Source organism: Hypanus sabinus, chromosome 13 (assembly GCF_030144855.1).
Source record: "Hypanus sabinus isolate sHypSab1 chromosome 13, sHypSab1.hap1, whole genome shotgun sequence".
In the NCBI taxonomy this organism is placed as follows: domain Eukaryota; kingdom Metazoa; phylum Chordata; class Chondrichthyes; order Myliobatiformes; family Dasyatidae; genus Hypanus; species Hypanus sabinus.
In genome coordinates, this window is record NC_082718.1 from 105,367,087 (window position 1) to 105,386,120 (window position 19,034).

The window sequence follows — 19,034 nt, forward strand, 5'->3', positions numbered from 1 at the left end:
TATTATTTTGTCACTATTGCAATCATCTAGTTGATGGCAATTCCATAATATTTTACTGAAGATTGTCTGGCCATTTTCACAACTGTTTTCTGTTTTTTTAACCAGTTGTGCCCCACATTTACAGACTGTAGTCTACAAAGTAGTTGGAAAAGTACTATGTTCCCACTCACTGGTAATGGAGGAAAACAGTTCAGTATTCTTTTTAAATCATATAGCAGTGTTTGCTGGAAATAATAGTAGCCGCTAGATTTAATTAATCTAATCTATAAAACCAGCAGGATAATGAACAAAGCCACTGGTGATCTAATCACAAACATAAGAAAATCTGCAGATGCTGGAAATCCAAGCAACACACACAAAATGCTGAATGAACTCAGCAGGCCAGGCAGCATCCATGGAAAAGAGTATAATCATTGTTTCAGGCTAACAACCTTCAACAGCACTGGCTGTCCTGCTGAAAGGTCTTAGCCCGAAATGTTGATTATACTCTTTTCCATAGATGCTGCCTGGCCTGCTGAGTTCCTTCAGCATTTTGTGTGTTGGCACTGGTGATCTGCTGGGTTAATAATGAATTTGCTGATGACACAGTGCATAACCTAGTGGTTAAGTTTGCATTTATTAAGATTGAGTAGAGCTGTGTGGTCATATGTATCACATACAGCATCAGTTACACACATTGTGGCTGTGTTTTAGTTGGTGTCTCTGTGTTCTGCCAAATTCTACTACAGTTACACATGGGCTATGATTGGGCTTTGATGTTGCTCTTTCTTTTGCTCTGGGCTCTGAATTACTTATACAAGCAACACATACGCAACGTAAGCCAATAATACAATATTTGTCAGTCTGTAACTGACAAAATATACATTACCACATGGAAACTGTCTGTTAGTGAAATGCTAATAGCCAATACAGCTAAAAATTAACTACTTTGCCTATGAACCACTCTGCACTGTTTTGATATTGTAAATATTTGTGAACTGGCCAGTAGGGGGTGTACAAAAGCAGTGGTGATACATAGCACTCCTTTCTGGAAACACCTGGCTTAGTATTGTTTTACTCATCCACTTTAAGCTACAATCCAATTGGAAAATTGTATGGATGAAAATTTATTGCGCTTTACATTTTCACAAGAAATATATATTTAACTTTTATCTTAATCATTTTAAGAATACCTTTGAATCTCTGCCAATTGCTGAGCTCATTATTCTACATGTATCAACCTTTTTTTTTAAATCTAGCAGTGAACTTTATTACTTTGGAAGTAAGCAAGAATATCAAATAAAACTATATGACAGTGGGACAGAATTGGGGTGTTCGGCCCATCAAATCTAATCCACCAAGCAATCAAGGCTGGTTATTTTTCCCTTCAACCCCATTCTCCTGCCTTCTTCCCATAATTTTAGGTACCTTATTAATTAAGTACCCATCAACTTCCACTTTATATATACCCAATGACTTAGCCTCCACAACCAGCTACAGCAATAAATTACACAGATTTACCTCTCTCTGGATAATGTAATTTCTCCTCATCTCTGGTCTAATAGGATGCGTCGTTCTATTCTGAGGCTGTGCCCTCTGGTCCTGGACTCTCCATTATTTGCAATGTCCTCTGCATGTCCACTTTAGGCCTTTCAATATTCAGTAGGTTTCAAAGAGACCCCCCCCACACACACACACACACACCCCACCATCATTCTTCTGAAGTCCAGAGAGTACAGGCCCAGAGCCATTAAATGTTCCTCAAATGTTAACCTTTTCATTCCTAAGTTCATTCTCATAAGTCTCCTCTAGGCTCTTCAATGCCACCACATCCTGTCTTAGATGAGGCCCAAAACTGCTCACAATATTCCAAATGTGGTCTGACTAATGCATTATAAAGCCTCAGCATTACATCCTTGCTTTTATATTCTAGTCCTCTCTAGCTGAGTACTAAGGTTGCACTTGCTTTCTTTATTACTGACTTAATGTGCAAGTTAACCTGTAGGGAATCCAGCAAGAGGACTCACAAGCCCCCTTACAACTCCAATTTCTGAGTTCACTCCCCATTTAGAAAATAAACCTTTATTCCTTCTACCAAAGTGCATGACTATACACTGCCCAATGCTGCTTTCTATCAGCCTCTTCTATGTTCATTCCTCTAATCTGTCCAAGTACTTATGCAAACTCCTTGCTTCCCCAACACTACCTACTCCTCCACTTATCTGTATCATACATAAACTTGGCCACAGAGCCTTCAGTTCCATTTTTCAGATCATTAACATTTAAGCAGTGGAACCAGCACCATTTGCTGTGGAACCCCACTAGTCATCAGCAGCCAATCAGAAAGGCTCCCCCTTATTCCCACTCTTTGCCTCCTGCCAGTCAGCCAATTCTCTATCCATATTAGTATCTTTCCTGTACTAGCATGAGTCCTTGTTGACAAGCCTCATGTACTTCACCTTGTCAAAGGCCTTCTGAAAATCCAAATGAACAACATCTATTGACTCTCCTTTGTCTATCTGGCATGTTATTTCCTCAAAGAATTCCAACAGATCTGTCAGGCACGATTTCCCCATAAAGTTCATCCTTTGTAATGGACTTCTGATATTTTGCCAACCATTGAAGTCAGGCTAACTGGCCCATAATATCCTGTCTTTTCCCTCCTGCTCTTCTTAAAGAGTGGAGCGATATTTGCGATTTTCCAGCCCTCTGTAACCATTCCTGACTCCAGTGATACTTGAAAGATTACTACTGCTTCCACAGTATCGTCAGCTTCCTAAGTACCTTCTCCTTAATAATTGCGACTACATTCACTTCAGCCCTCTGACACTCTGGCAGCTACTGTTGTCTTTCACAGTGCTCTCTCCCCATATCCCTTGACTCCGCTATCTATAAGAGCTCTATCTAACTCTGTCTTGAAAGCATCCAGAGACTTGGCCTCCACTGCCTTCTGGGGCAGAGCATTCCACATATCCACCACTCTGATTTTATTTACTCCCATTCAGACTGGAGCTGAATTCAGTTATATTATGAACACTGCCTCCTGAGAGTTCTTTTACCTTAAGCTCCCTAATCAAATGTGGTTCATTACACAACACCAAATTTTCCATAGTGGACTGCTCTAAAAAGGCATCTTATAGGTATTCTACAAATTCTGTTCTTTGGGATCCAGCACCAACTTGATTTTCCCAATCTACCTGCATATTGAAATCCCTCATGACCATAGTAACGTTGCTTTTTTTTCATGCTTTTTCTATCTCCCGTTGTAATTTGTACCTCACATCCTGGCTATTGTTCGGAGACCAGTGTATCTAACCTCCCACTGGGATTTTTTGTTTATCCTTGCAATTTCTTAACTCTATCGACAAGGATTCTCTATCTTCTGATCTTACGTCTTTCTGATTTGATTTCAAACAAAGCCACCCCACACCCTCTGCCTCTGACTACGTGATGGCCACGTTGTTGCACCTGCCAATCTCTAACTGCACCACAAAATCATCTACCATATTTTCTATACTTCAAATATAACTCGTTCCGTCAGTCTGGTAGTCATAACCCTTCATTTCAGTTTTGTCTCCATGTTGCCTGAAGTTAAATTCTTATGCCTTTCTAGACTTATTGTCTTATTCATTATTCTGGAGACTTCAGTAAGCTCTCATGCACTCTCCTTCCCAGTATCCATATTTTTCCGAGCTGTTGAGCCCACGCCCCAACTGATTTGAAATTATTTACTCATTTTTCTTCCAATCGACAACCCTGCTCATTACTTAAAGGTTAATTGAGAACTGAAGTCATCCTTAATGAATAATTTACCTTTGTAAGGCTTCATTAAATCCTAGTGACTGTAAAGAATAATGTTCAGTAATATCAAACTCTCCTAGTTAATTTTTATGACAATATCAACTGATTACATTTGGCATATATTCTTCAATTACACTGTCTTCAAATAACAAAAAACAACTGTACCATTTTATAATTGACTAGGTTGAATTTTGCATTAAGAGTTTATTTTTTAGTAAACCTTTACTTATGAAAGGCTAAATTTAGACCAGGAAAACCCCAGTGCATAGCAGATGTATAAAATGTGTAATGTCATATCCCAAAATACGTCGTCGTAAAGGAATGACCAACAAAGTGTGCATTTTCCAGTGTTGCCTGGCCGCATTAAGAGTTTTAATTCTATACTATTTGTTACGAATGTGCCACAACTCTGAGGGGCTGAAGGGTACAAAGTAGCCCCCTCCTTTTCAAGAATCGCAAGATCGCTATTAATTTGAGTCGGGGACCCAGGAAATGAGAGAGAGACGTCCAGAATACACAGGCATGGAATGTGTCCTGGCCTCAGCAAGGCGGAACCCTTGATAATGGCTATTGTCTCTTGGAGATGGAATTGTGTATTGAGTACTGTACTATTCATTGAAGCCTTCAGGGAATGACCAGAGTGGGCTGGTTGAGGGATTGCATCATCCCATCTGAGACCCCATTGACATCTGAGACCCCATGAGTAAGGATAAAAGAGAGTCTGGGGAACAACCCCTTTAGACGCACCAGGAGAAACGCTAGAAATCCCGTGACAGCATTTAATAGCGACAGCCGGTGGGGCTCGCGCGCGTCCTTTTCCTTTGCCTAGGAATTGGGTCCTTACCATGGAAGAACGGCTTAGCTAAAGGACCGGCTGCACCAACGAAATTTCGAAGGATTGACATCATAAAAAGGAAAAGCTGGCAAGTTTCTAAAATCTCTCTCTTGTCTCCAACCAAAGACTGCAGCCTGAATGAACTGAGTGACTTTTATCTTTCCATCGGACAATACATTATCCCCAGACAACAATAGAGCTATTTCTTGTTGATTATTATTATACCCGCACTTTTAGATTTAGTATTGACAACGTATATTATCTGTATGTTTGCATTGATATTATGTTTGTGTATTTTTACTAATAAATACTGTTAAAAATAATACCATCAGACTTCAACGGACCTCTCTATCTTTGCTGGTAAGTGACCCCAGTTACGGGGTTCGTAACATATTCAACAAAGAGTTACTAGAATTTGCAAGGCCTTTGATAAGTTCTTGCATGGTAGGCTAGTCTGTAAGGCTAGTTCATGTGAGATCCAGGTGAGCTAGCTAATTGGATGCAAAATTGGCTTAGTGAAATGAGTCAGAGGGGTGATGGTGGACAGTTGTTTGTCATGATTGGAGTAGATGAGGTGGATGCCACAGTATTTTTTCCCCAGGTTAAGAGAGTCTGTAGTTAGAGAACATGGTTTACAGTGAAAGGGAAAAATTTAAAAGGAACCTAAAGGCAAGTTTTCATACCGGGGGGTGGGGGGGGCTGTTGAGGCAGGTATATGGAATGAGCTGTTGTGGAATCTGTTGAAGTGGTTACAGTTTCCAATGTTTAAGATACATTAGGGCAGATACATGGTTAGAAAAGGTCAAGAGTCAAATGGGACCAGCTCAGGTAGTCATTGTGGTTAGCATAAATGAGCCGGGCCAAACAGCTTGTTTTGATGTGATATAACTCAGCAGGTCAAGTAGCATCTGTGGAAGGAGACACAGCGGACCTTACTGGTATTATTTCCTCAATAAATGAAAATTAGTTTGTTTTAGGGAAATTAATGAGTTAATCTTTCCGTGATTTCTAGGATTTTTCTGACTTAAATTTTTTTGTTCGTATAACTGCAGTTACACTTAACACAAGTGTGCAAGTGTTTTCTTAGTAGAAGTAGTAATAAGCTAATGTAACTACGGATTAACCTGAGAACGAGCACTGTTCTATGTTTACAGGAGGTGGTAGTCATTGGCAATGGTAGCATTTGTTGTCTGTCCCTAATTTCCCTTTGGCTTGAGGAGGCAGAAAGAGTCAAGCATATGTGTGGTCACAGAGCAGACTTTGTAGATTTTGTAGATTTCTGTCATGGAAACAAACCAAATAACTTTAATTCTCTAGCTGCATAGTGGGATTTGAACTCGTGTCTCGATCAGTGAAGCAGCACTATGGCCGCTGGTCCAATAACCACTATTCAATCTCGTATATTGGGTGCCACAGTAGCTTGGCAGTTAGCACCACACTATTACAGCTCGGTCTCTCTGGAGTTCAATTCTGGTGCTGTTTGTAAGGAATTTCTTTATGTCTTCCTTGTGGAATGCATAAAATTTGCTCTGGGGCTCCAGTGTCCTCCAGTACAAATATATATTGGTTAGGTTAATTGGTCATTGTAAGTAGTTCCATGATTAGGTTAGAATTAATCGGGTTTGCTGGGTCAGTGTTGCTTGAAAATCCAGGAGAGCCTACTCTGCACTACATTGCTAAATAAATACTTTGCCCATAACGTACACTCATGACTGTTGGGCTCTTACAAAATACTTGTGTCATGGATTTTGAGCCAATGCTTAATGCTAGGTGTTCTTGAAACTCTCCAGATGTTGCCAGTAATGTGTTGAGTACTTATCCACAAACATTTAGGGTATTTTTATTTAAAGTTATTCCCAACCCAGTGCAGAAAATCAACTTTTTATGGGGATCATCTTCTAAAGAGTAATTACAATTGCCTGTTAAATTGTGAAGTGGAAATTATACATTAGCCCTTGTATAAGATTGGATAATCTTCCACTCATTTAACTTTCACAGGTATGCCATTTTCACTGAAGCATTCATTGTTTCTCTGGCATTTATAAGCATCTGTCTTTATTGTAATTGGTTTATTATTGGCACATGTACTGAATTACAGTGAAACTTTTTGTTTTTCATACCATCCAGACAGATCATTCCAAAGATAAGTACAGGTTGACCACTGATTTTCCAACACTCTCGGTTCCTGAGCCTTGCTGCATTAACGTTTTTGCTAAAGTAAAAGAGGTCACGCAAAGTTAATGTATATTAAAAGAGGTCAGACGATAAATGTAGTGTATTTGGATTTCAGCAAGGCATTTGATAAGGTACCCCATGCAAGGCTTGTTGAGAAAGTAAGGAGGCATTGGATCCAAGGAGACCTTGCATTGTGGATCCAGAATTGGCTTGCCCACAGAAGCCAAAGAGTTGTTGTAGACGGGTCATATTCTGTATGGAGGTCAGTGACCAGTGGGGTGCCTCAGGGATCTGTTCTGAGACGCCTTCTCTTCGTGATTTTTATAAATGACCTGGATAAGGAAGTGGAGTGATGGGTTAGTAGATTTGTTGATGACACAAAGTTGGTGTTGTGGGTAGTGTGGAGGGTTGTCAGAGGTTACAGCAGGACATCGATAGGATGCAAAACTGGACTGAGAAGTGGCAGATGGAGTTCAACCCAGAAAAGTGTAAGGTGGTTCATTTTGGTGGGTCAAATTTGAGGGCAGAATATAGTATTAATGGTAGGACTCTTGGCATTGTGGAGTATCAGAGGGATCTTGGGGTCCAAGTCCACAAAGCTGCTGCGTAGGTTGACTCCGTGGTTAAGAGGGCATTCGGTGCATTGGCCTTCATCAACTGTGGGATTGAGTTTAAGTGCCAGAGGTAATGTTACAGCTATATAGGACCTTGGTCAGACCCCACTTGGAGTACTGTGCTCAATTCTGGTCACCTCACTACAGGAAGGATGTGGAAACTAAAGAAAGGGTGCAGAGGAGATTTACAAGGATGTTGCCTGGATTGGGGAGCATGCCGTATTAGAATAGGTTGAGTGAACTTGGCCTTTTCTCCTTGGAACAACGGAGGATGAGAGGTGACCTGATAAAGGTGTACAAGATGAGGGGCATTGACCATGTGGATAGTCATTTTCCCAGGGTTGAAATGGCTAACACGAGAGGGCACAGTTTTAAGGTGCTTGGAGATGTCAGGGGTAAGTTTATTTACGCGGAGAGTGGTGAGTGCGTGGAATGGGCTGCCATTGACGGTGGTGGAGACGGATACAATAGGGTCTTTTATGAGACTTCTGGATGGAGCTTAGAAAAATAGAGGGCTATGGGTAACCCTAGGTAATTTCTAAACTGAGTACATGTTCGGCACAGCGTTGTGAGTGAAGGGCCTGTATTGTGCTATAGGATTTCTATGTTTCTATGTTTAATGGCAAAAATGGACTGTAGAATCTTAAAAAGGATTATTAATTTAACATAACTTAAGTGTAAATTAAGTCAAACATCAAGGCAGCGCACAACTTGTGCCAGCCACTCTTAAGTGTTGAAGGTTCTACCTTCTCCCACCCTCAGGTAATGAACCAAAGAATGTCCTTCATGTTAAATTCTTTAATAAATGGCTGTACAGAATTGCAAGCATTCACCTCATCTAACAGATATTACATGAAAAGTGAGCGATACTTGGCCTTTAGAGAATGCAGTGTTCCTTGGTCTTGGGATTGGATGTGATGTACAATTTGGTGGTAAATGCGCTGTAAAAACATTATTCCTACACAGGAGTTCAGCTGTGGGGTGAGCTGAACAGTTATCAAAATAAGAATTCTGCGGTCTTTGGGTATGTGCTCTGGCTTCTGACACTAAATATTTTTCAAGCCACTCTAAAATAATACCAGTGGTAATCCAGCCAGTTTTATTTGCGCGATATGTCACTGGGTAAACTTTAACACCTTTCAAGGTCCAGTGGTTTACATCTGCAAGTACATACTGCGTTGGAGCACCCTAAAGTGGTAATTCTTTCCTTAGGTTATTTGAATCCTGTGGGATCTTCTTTGTCTTCTGTTGCTAATATTTTCCTAAGTGTGCATCATTAGTTTCGTCTGCATTACGCACCTGCTCAGGACTGTGGCTTTTGTCAGCTATGAGCTTCGCAAATTCATCCACATACTCGGTTATTTCCTTCCTGGTTTGCAGACTGTTTTTATCCACAGACTTTTTGCATGGAAATTCCATGGCACTTCTTAAGCCTTTGAAGCCATCCTTCACTATAGTCGCAAGTATGTTCTAATTTAAGTTATTTATGGAACAATCTAGCTTGTTCATTATCATTCTGCTCAACTAGCCAACTCCATCACTCCGATGCTGGCAAAACCATACAATCACCACTCGATCATGTGCAGTGCTTTTACCAACTTTCATAGTTTTTCTAATACTCATTTGCTTTCGTGAATCACTGTTTGTGTAGAACTGCAAATTTTGTTCCCTTTGGTGCTTTATATCATACATAGTTGATGAACCAATGCAATATAAGTCACTCAGCTTATGCATAGAAACACCTTGGTCCAGTTTTTTCAACATTTCAACCTTCTCTTGGATTGATTGTGGAATGATGTTTACATTAGGGTCAACCACTGGCACTTGCGCTTATCTTAGAAGCCATAGCTAGGGTTAAGTTTACGTAAAATAAACACAATATATTGGAGCTACCACCAACATGTGCAATGTAAATAATAAAAATAGTGTGCTTTTGTCAGTCTCATCACAGATGGCACTGCGTGTGTTAAACACAGTGCCATCTGGTGGCCGCCCAGTAAACTATGTCTTGTAATTTCATCCAAATTAAAAGAAAGTGCCAACCCATCAGTTTCCAGAAAATCGGTGGTCAGCGTGTTCAAGGGGAAAACAGTACCAGAATTCAGAATATGGTGTTTGAAAGTGTAGTGCAAGTAGACAAATAAGGTGCAAAGACCTTAATGTGATGGATTGAGATATCAAGTGTTTGTCTTTAAGTTACAAGAGGTTCAAAAAGCTAACAGTGGGATAGAAGCTGTCCTTGAGCCTGGCGGTGTGTGGTTTCAAGCTTTTCTATGTTCTCCTTGGTGGAAGGGGTAGAAGAGAGGATGCCAGGGGCAGGAGAGGTATTTCATGAGGTTGGCTGCTTTCCAGAAGCAATGGGGATTGCTGACAAACTCGTGGGGGAGGAGGGGATTGGGGGGAGTGTAGAAGCTGGTTTCTATGATTTGCTGAGTTGTGTTCGAAATTCTGTAGTTTCTCGAGGTACCGAGTAAAGCAGCTGCCACACCATGCTGTGAGGCATCTGAATAGGATGCTCACTATGGTGCATCTGTAAGAATTAGTGAGGATTATTGGAGATATGCCAAATTTCCTTAGCTTTCTAAGAAGTAGAGGTGCTGATTTACTTTTCTGGCCATAACATGTAATTACTAATTACTAGTGTCATAAATTCCATATTGTTTCACCATTTGTGAAAGATCAATGGAACTTAACTAGTGTCTTTTGATATATGGTTGTCCACCATGCCCGCCCCCCAGTGACGACAGAAAATCTGTATGGGAGAGTTTTAAAGTGGAAAGGCCATTGCACAGGACAGTTCCACTGTCTCAACCTCAGAAGCGGTATGAACAGGTGTTACAAACTAGGGTCTTCCTTGACTGCATGGATGACCATGACATCTGTGCCTCATCATGCCCTTTGCTTTCCACAGAGCATTGCAGACCTGCCTTCTTAGCCATTGGATCCCACATCCGCCTGGTCCTAACATGCATGCCAGAACAGGCATGTCCCTATCTCATCGGAGTAAGGGGCCACTGGCTACCCTTATCTGGTTGGGCCTGCCTGTTGAAATGGTTTACCAGGATGTGGCCACTATTGCATACAAACAGCTACTTGGAGTCATAGGTGAGAACTGAGTGTCTGGTGGAGACCAAAGGAGAGTGAGCTGCCCGAGAATGGACATGATAGTTTAATAATAAATTACTAAATCCCTCCTTATCCTTGTCACAATAAAGATAACGATTCCAGTGCATTTGTATCGGTAATTGACCACGTGACTAGTTTTCCTGTTCAGTTGCAGTTGTTTCATACTTGTGGATTTCAAAGTTTAAAATAAATATATTGAATTATGTATATGTCATCATAAACTACCCTGAGATTCATTTTCTTGAAGGCATTCGCAATAGAACAAAGTAATACAATTGAATCAGTTAAAAACTGCACAAACAAATACTGACAAAACAACCAATGTGCAAAAGACAAACTGGGCAAATACAAAAAAAACCCCTAATAATAAATAAATAAATTATACCGAGAGCATAAGTTGTAGAGTACTTAGAAGTGAGTCCATAAGTTATGTTCAATTCTCAGTTCAGTGTTGAAGGTGAATGAAGTTATCCATGCTGGCTCATGAGCCTGGTGATTGTCGGGTACTAACTGGTTTTGAACCTGGCAATGTGGGACGCAAGATTTCTCTGCCTCCTTTCCCAGTGGCAGGATGGTAGGGCTCCTTGAAGGTGGAAGCTGCTTTCTTGTGACAGTGCTCTTTGTAAATGTGCTCAGTGGTGAGGGGGGCTTTGCCTGTGATGGACTGGGCTGTATTCATCACTTCTTGTAGGCTTTTCCATACAAGGGCATTGGTGTTTCCATACCAGCTCCACTAAATTCAAAGTAAATTTACTATCGAAGTACATATATGTCATCATATACAACCCTGAGATTCATTTTATTGTTGGCAATCACAGTAAGTACAAGAATCACAATATAATCAATGAAAGAACACAGCCAACTGGGTGGCCAACAACCAGTATGCAAAAGAAACTCTGCTAATGCAAAAGTAAGAGAACAAAGAAATAATAAAAATAAATAAATAAATAATGAGAACATGAGATGCAAAGTCTTTGAAAGTGAGTCCGGTTCAGAGATGGGGCGAGTGAAGTTATCCACTCTAGTTCAAAAGCCTGATGATTGAGGACTAATAACTTACTGAACCTGGTGGTGTGTGTCCTGAGGTTCCTGTACCACCTTCCTGATGGCAGCAGTGAGAAGAGAGCATTGCTTGGATGGCGGGGTCCTTGATGATGGATGCTGCTTTCCTGCGGCAGCGCTTTGTGTAGATGTGCTCAGTGTTGGGAGCGCTTTTATCTGTGATGAGCTGGGCTGCATCCACTACTTTTTGTAGGTTTTTCCCATACAAGGGCATTGGTCTTTCCATACTAGGCCATGATGTAACCAGTCACTATACTATCCACCACACATTTATAAATGTTGGTCAAAGTTTTAGATGCCAAATCTTTGCCAACTTCTAAGAAAGTAGAGGAGCTGCTGTACTTTCTTAGTGCTGGACCCAGAACAGATGCTCTGAAATGATAACACCAAGGAATTTAAAGTTGCTGACCCTCTCCTCCTCTGATTCCCCCCCTCTTCCCCCCCCCCCCCCCCCCGTGAGGACTGGCTCCTGAACTGCCAGTTTTCTCCTCCTATAGTCTGTAATCATCTCCTTGGTCTTACAGACATTGAGTGAGAGGTGATGGTTGTGGGGCTACTCGCCAGATTTTCAATCTCTCTCCCAGGTCGCCCCCCACCCCCCCATATGCTGTTTTGTCACCACCCTTGATTTGGCCATCAAAAGTAGTGTTGTCAATAAACTTAAATACAGCATTGAAACTATGCTTAGCCTTACAATCGTAAGTATAAAGCGAGTAGAGCAGGGGGCTAAGCACACATCTTCTGCAGGTGAGAAATCGAGGGTCCAGTTGCACAAGGGGGTACTGAGGCCTATTAGCTTTGAGAGGACGATAGTGCTGAATGCTGAGTTGTAGTCAATGAAGAGCATCCTGATTATATGCACCTTTGCTGTCTAGATGTTCCAGATTTGAGTGAAGAGCCGATGAGCTTGCATCTGGTATTCATCAATTGTGATGGGAGACAAATTGAAGTGGCTCCATGTCACTCCTCAGGAGTTGATATGTTTGATCACCAGTCTCTTAAAGCACTTCAACATAGTGGATGTATTGTAATTGCTACTGACAATAGTCATTGAGGCTGGTTACCATAATCTTCCTAACAACAGTATAATTGAAGCCTGCTTGAAGCAGGTGGGTACCTCAGACTGCCAAAGTGAAAGGTTAAAGATATCAGTGAGCACTCCAGCCTGTTGACCAGCACAGGTCTTCAGTACTCGGTCAGGCACCCCATTTGGTACAGATGCTTTCTGTGGGTTCACCCTCCTGAGAGATGCTCTCATGTTAGCCTCAGAGACTGAAATCGCATGGTCATCAAGGACTGTGGGAGTTTGTGAAGGTGCCTGCATGTTTTGACGGTTAAAGCAAGCATAAAAGGCATTGAGTTCATCTGGGAATGAAACCTTGTTGTCACCTATGTCACTTGGTTTCACTTTGTCAGAGGTGGGTAGCAATTGAGCCCTGCCACAGCTGACATGCATCCTTCAATAATTCACATTTTATCCCGAATTGTCATTTTGCATGTGAGATGAGTTTCCGGAGATCATACCTGAACCTCTTGTACTTTACTTGGTCACCAGACTGAAATGCCACAGATCAGGCCCTCAGCTGGTTGCAAATAGTTCATCCATTTGCTTCTGGTTGAGGAAGATTCTGAATGATTTTGTAGGAACACATTCATCTATGACTGTTTTTATAAAGTCTATGATAACCCTGGTGTATTTGTTCAGGTCCTCTAATGGCCCAGTTTACCCCAACTCAAAGTAGTCCCATAGCCACCCCTCAGCTGATTTGAGAAAACTACTTCTGTATATAAAAAAAATTTAAATGGTTTGATTATGTATAGAAATTAATGGTGCGCAGTACTCAGCAAACGAAAAATACTATTTTGAAGATGGAATGTATTTTATCTTAAATGAACACCTGCAATGTTTTTGAGGAAGCGAAGTGACATTGTATATATGGCATTGGGCAGAGTAAGTATCTAAAGTTATCAAAAAAATTAAAGGTATATATTTGAACTAGATTTTCTATATTGAAAATAAATGAATTAATATATCCTTATCTCCCCTGATGCTGTTAGGTTGTTAGCATACGATTATTAAAAACTAGATGTATTGAAAGTTTATTTTGCTGTAAATGGGTGAAGAATAGCTAGTACAATGCACAGAAGTGCAGCTGGTGTATAGATAGGGTAAATGCAAGTAGTCTTTTTCTACTCAGGTTGTGTGAGACTAGAACTTAGAGGTCACAGGTTAAGGGTGAAAGGTTAAAATTTAACAGGAACCTGAGGGAGAACAACATCACCCAGAGCAGGGAGAGTATAGAATAAGCATAAGTAGTGGATGTGGTTTGGCTGCAACATTTAAAAAAAGTTGGATAAGTAGATGGATGGGAGAGTATGGAAAGCTATGGTCCAGGTGCGGGTCAGTGGAGTGGGCAGAATTACAGTACGGCACAGACCAGATGGGCTGAAGGGCATGTTTCTGTGCAGTTTTGCAGTATGACTCTATCTGGTCTGACTATCTGATTACCTGTTCACTGCTGAGGAGGAAGGTAATTCATTGTCCTTATTGAAGGAGAAACTGACAACTTCCCTTCCTCCCTCAGAAGGAGGTATTTCCTATATCGTAACCTTTCCCAAAATACGAACATTAATTGAATGCACAAACGCAGGATAGCTCCTTACAGAAATCTCCCTGATAATCACCTGCCAAGAGTATCTGTCTGTAGCTGTGGGGGTGTTGGTGATCACCTTGATCAAAGAATAAGTCTCCTTATGGATCCTGCTCTTCACCATCATGCTCAGATCCTCCTACGCCCCTGCTAACAATTCTTCCCTCCTCCTATCACCACAGCAACCATTCTTTAGCAGCAGTCATCCACTGAAGTTGCTTCTGTTGTGCTTCTCAGTATGGGATGAGGGCCACATTCACAGCTGCTGACATAGCCAGGAACCATGAAAGCTCACAGTAAATCACTGTATAATGGTTTGTGCTGACATTTGACAGCACAGCATCACACACGGAAACCCAACAACACTGTACCCAGGACTGGGTAAACAAAGATTGTGTTGTTAAAAACAACATTAAGATGATATTCCTTTCTTTTTAGATGCCATTAAAAATTGTTAAAGGGAATCTCTGTGCTTGAATATTGGGGGACCAAAATTGTGAGCATGTGGCTGTGAGAGTTTACAGGGCAGGAGAAGATTTGCAAGAGTAATTGTGGCCCAAAATGTGTAAGGGTGATGGATACGAATGACCTATATATAGAAAAAGAATGTGGCACACCAGCAGGAGCTGTTTTCAGGGGTTGTAAGTCAAGGTTTGAAAATGATAGACACATATCACAAATCCTTTCCTTTGAATCCCCTGAATGAATTTGAAGCCCTTCAAATTTGTTTCCCTGTTCCTGCATGGCTTCAGTGTAAATGAAGAATTCTATGAGTTTTTCATACTAATTATTGGAGATGATGAGACAGGTTAGAAGCGTTTAAGACTGCAGTAGAGTTCTTAAAAAAGGACTCTACTGTGGTTACCTTAAGTCAGAATGATCCTATGATGGTGAGCAGTTTTGACAGATAGCAGGGCCTAATGATCCAGTTGTATCTAACAGTGAATGAGTTAAACTAGCTGCCTGGTAGTTCCTTTCAAATCTGCATCCTGGAATTAAAACAGTAGGCGTGAGGCTTTGCTGGGAATGCTCAAAAGAAAGAAGGAGAATGGTTTTGACCCACCATGTCCATGCTAACTTTTTTGCCCACCTACACTAATCTCACTTTCCTGCACCATGTTTGTATTCTTGTATGCCTATCTCAGTATCTCCTACAAATGTTGTATCTGATATCCATTACCACCTCAAGCAGTGTGTTCCAGATATTCCCTCAAATCTACTTCAAAATTCCTCCCTCTCACTTTAAACATGTCCTCTCTGTACTATTTTATGTGTGGCAATAAAGCAGGTATTTAACTACTTTTGAGGTGGTATTCAAATGCAGATTGTTGTTACTATAATGATTATAGAATGTCATGTGTGAAACTTTGAGCTAAACTCTAATATTAAACATAGAGCATGATGCATATTATGTTTTAAAAATACAGACATTTTTGTAGACATTTAAGAAAACCACTTTCCTTACCTTCATTAATTAAAACTAAAATGTCAACAAGGCAAGACTCTGACTGTTTCCATTTAGAGTCCAGCAATCAAACCCGGCTGGTGGCACGGTAACATCAGCGCCAGACTCCGGAGCGAAGGATTCCTGAGTTTGAAACCAGTCACACCGGACACACTCTCCATCCATGCCAGGTTGACTGTCGAGCTCACAACTCAGCCTCGTTAAAAAAAATAACTGCGCTGTGAGGAGGATGTGGGGGACCACTCACAGACTCTTCCCTCCAAGACAACCACTTGAAAAAAAAAGTGGTCGCCGAGGCTCTGGCAGAGTATGGCACACAAAAAAAAATCGAGCAGAGTGGCGAATGTAATGCTTCAGTTCAGGTCTCAGTCACAGGTAGTGACTTGGCACTGACACTGGCTCTTGCATTAGAAATGGCAGGTCACAGACAACAAGGATTGGCCCATGCTGAAAAAGTGAAAAGTGTTTTTTCAAAACAGTGGTCAATTAGAGAAAGCACCTTTATGGTATCCCATCGTGAATTGGTGCTTTCAGAAAAGGAAGAAATCCAAAAAAAAGTAATCGTTGATAGATGGATTTTGGAGCTCTTTGTAAGGTTAACACTGTGTAATATTAATATTTAAACTGTTCTTAATGTTCTGTTTTAATTTATGAAATGATTTTTAAACAAAAAAAGAATTTGTTTCCTTGACAAGATAATGAGTGATGTGATAATTTGAATGGACAAGTTTTCATTTTACAATGGGCCTGTTCATGCTTTCCTCCATGTAGTTAATCTGAAAATTAACATTTACATTTATGTAAATTTCCAGTAATTGATAAAGGCAGTAAATTATTCAAGGGATATTGTTATGTAAGTTTTTTTTCTCAATAACCATTCTTAAAATCATATGATGAACAAGGCTCAACATTCCAATATTCCCTTTTACTTCACCTCTCAAATACAGTAATCAGTCCCAGATTTTCCACCAAACTGAAAGCCATCTTACAGATGTATTTAAGTATATTTTCCTAGTACTTTTTTTAAATATCTCTTTCAGTCTGCGAAGTCTCTTCTCTTTTCCTAATTCATGATGGCTCTCAATCTTCCTTCCACAATATGTCACTGCACATCCATGTCACTTGCCATGCATTCATTCATATCATCATTCTGAATATATGTATCCTGTTGGAGCCTGCACTGTTCTTCTTACTGATTTCTACACCTTTCGTTTTAAATTGTATTCTTGCTACCATGTTAATGTTATAACTTTCTGATTCGTGAAATCTATATGCAAGTCAGCTCAGCCTGACGTTTAAAACAAATGATCATTAGCAGCTCTTTCCTAAATGTCTTTTATTCATTTAGTTTCCCTATGCTATGTGTGCCATTGATTTCTTCTAATGTTACGTGTTTTTACTGCGAGCGTCATTTTAAGTGCTTGGATGAGGCGGGTGGATGACGTCATTATAACAAAATGCGGACAGGTTTCTGGGACATTCATCAGAGAAGAACCAGCGGATGGACTGCGAGCTACCAGCAGGAGAGCAAGCTGGGTGGTGATAGTTGGAAGAGTTCGCTACAGCAGCGGACAAGTCTAATCCTCCTCCATTTCCACAGGATTGTGATCATTAGCGGCACTCAGTGTATTGGATACGTGACTGTCACTTTACATGATCCATACTTGGATTTCTGGAGTATTCCTGTGAAATCCACTTTTTGTTAACCCATACATGGATTTGGATGTGTTAGATGGCGACCACTTGTGTTAAGGAATATTCTGTGACTGTCACCTTGTGATATCCTTCGGTGGATTTTGGAACACTGCTCAACGTCTGGAATCTGCTGTGACTGCTATCTTGTTTTCCCAGCGTGGATGCTCTGGAGTTTTCCGTGATCACTGCCTCGTGTCATCTTAGTGTGGATTTACAAGTTTCTTCCCCTCACCTGTTTCCGTGGATTTCTGGAATTATCTGGATTGGCTGTGTTTGAGTAAGATTTGAGAAGAACTGTTCCCAAACCTGGCACCATTTGTGAGCTACAAATGCATAGCACTGTTAATTTTTGTTTAGGGGAATAATTTGTTGAATTGTCTGTATTTTGAGTAGATACTGAAAATATAGTTGTTTAACATTAAAACTGAGTCTGTGGTCTATTGCTGCTGGCACGTAACACTAACTATTGTCATCACTATATTTGAAGTATATAAACCTGTATTAGTGCTACTTCTTACATGTTGATTATGTAGCTAAGAATGGCGGGCAAAATTCTTTCTTTAAATAGAAAAATATTAAAACACACTGCATTCAAACCTTCCTGCAGACATTGTTATTTTAATGACATTTTGGTGCAATATTAAGCAGTGCAACATTGTTGGAAGCAGCATTTAAGACGGTAAGCTACCTACTCATTAGGCATCTGTGGCATTCCTCTGGTGCAGTTCTAGGTTTCAACTAGCGCTGCAAGAAAATGGACATTATTATACCTAGACATAAAGAGAACTTTATGTCTTTATGATTTGACTTTGCTCTAAAGTTCCCAGGACTTTAGGTATGCTGACATCAAAGAGCAACTTGGTGAACTCAAAAGGGAGCCTTCTAAAAGGTGTTCATCTTCTGCTCACTTTATCAGCAAAGAGGGTTTCTGAGAATACAAACTTCCAGCATTTGTTTATTGCGCTAATTGTATAATTTTTTTTGGATTCTTGCTGTTTTGAAATGTTTTATTTCAAGTTTGGCATAGAAAATTAATTTTTCAAGGGAATTATTTCGGTTTACCAATTCACTTTTTGTTCTATTACAGCTCTGGCAATGGGACTCTGCGTCGCCATGATCGCTTTTGTGCGATTGCCAAGTCTTAAAGTTTCCTGCTTGCTGCTTTCCGGGCTCCTTATTTATGATGTCTTCTGGGTAGGTTGCAATTAAATATTACTAACATAATAGTTCTGCTCTTTACAATTTCATTAATAACTACATAATTGTAAACACATTCACTCAACTCTATCTTTGTGCCTTTGCATGAAGACGCATTAAACTTAGCTCATTTAAATTCTTCAACAAGCAGTGAAAATATACAGTGATCTCATAATGCATGTCAGTAAGCAATTGGAGATGCCATTGATACAGAATGTAGTTTTAAGCTTGGGAGGCTTCAGATAGCAATTTTTTTAAGAGTTTGTTTATCCCTGATTCACTCCCCTGCTCTGTCTCTCCTGAAGATGGTGGCTCGTGTTGGCACGATTCCATGGGTAGCGATGGTCCTCTGGTACATCCACCAAGTGGCCATTCCTCGTGCATGAGCCTTGACGGTGAGTGCCGATGGGCCAGTCCATCTCAAGGGCGGTTAC

At 40.5% G+C, this 19,034-nt stretch overlaps 1 protein-coding gene across 2 annotated transcripts in view; it reads left to right on the plus strand.

The window, feature by feature from the left end:
- Positions 1–19,034, plus strand: part of sppl3 (signal peptide peptidase 3) — a 190,369-nt gene that overhangs the window by 152,364 nt on the left and 18,971 nt on the right. For both annotated transcript variants that reach the window (XM_059988339.1, XM_059988340.1), the window contains exon 7: positions 18,491–18,597. In XM_059988339.1, coding sequence (XP_059844322.1) covers positions 18,491–18,597 — 107 coding nt within the window. The remainder of the gene's footprint in view (positions 1–18,490; positions 18,598–19,034) is intronic.